The sequence below is a fragment of the Asparagus officinalis genome, chromosome 7, assembly GCF_001876935.1.
Source record: "Asparagus officinalis chromosome 7, Aspof.V1, whole genome shotgun sequence".
Taxonomy (NCBI): domain Eukaryota; kingdom Viridiplantae; phylum Streptophyta; class Magnoliopsida; order Asparagales; family Asparagaceae; genus Asparagus; species Asparagus officinalis.
Window position 1 is genome coordinate 7615879 of NC_033800.1, and position 716 is coordinate 7616594.

The 716-nt window shown below is 50.1% G+C and overlaps 1 protein-coding gene across 1 annotated transcript in view; it reads right to left on the reverse strand.

Moving 5' to 3' along the window:
- LOC109846633 (probable membrane-associated kinase regulator 4) overlaps positions 1–620 on the reverse strand; it is a 1079-nt gene extending 459 nt beyond the window's left edge. Inside the window, exon 1 of the mRNA XM_020415879.1 lies at positions 2–620. Coding sequence (XP_020271468.1) covers positions 2–544 — 543 coding nt within the window. The 5' untranslated portion in view covers positions 545–620. The remainder of the gene's footprint in view (position 1) is intronic.

Here is a 716-nt window from a genome sequence, read left to right on the forward strand (position 1 = left end):
CTTCCAACATCCTCTCCCTCTCGATGCTCCTCATGAGTGTTTTAGCATTGGTCTCTTCTGCCCTGGGAGCCGCATCGAACTCGTCAGCGCGTCCAGATTTGGACGTAAACAGAGATTTAAGATAAGCTTTTGATGCCTTGAGCTTGATGAGACTAAGAGGAGACTGCCTGATCAATCTGAGCTTTGCGGGCCAGGATTTCTTTGACCCGACACTGCAAGAGCCGGCCTTGGCGACCGTGGTGCTGGTTGCAACGACGGTAGCGTTCGGGTTCTCTCCCGAAGCGTCGGCCGAGCTCTGGAGAATCTTCTGCACCATCTGAAGGCGAGGGGGGAGGTGAAGAGGGAGGAGCTTGCCTTTGTAGAAGAGCTCGTCAGCCGGCGAGGTTATCGTAGCTTCTTCTCTCCCTGGTAAATTATTGAATGACATTTGGAATTCAAATTCTCTTGAACGAGGAGGAGATGGTTTGCTGTAGCACAAAAATGCAGCGGAGCTTATGTCCATGTCAATGTAGTCACCTTCTACCGCGTGATCACAGGATTGCATTTTCTTTGCTAACGAGAAGACTCCCTCAGGCTCTTTGTTGTCTTTGAACTAGATGGTTTGTGGTCTTGGGGAAAGGAGAGGGGTTAGTTTCAACGAGAAGACTCCCTCAGGCTCTTTGTTGTCTTTGAACTAGATGGTTTGTGGTCTTGGGGAAAGGAGAGGGGTTAGTTTC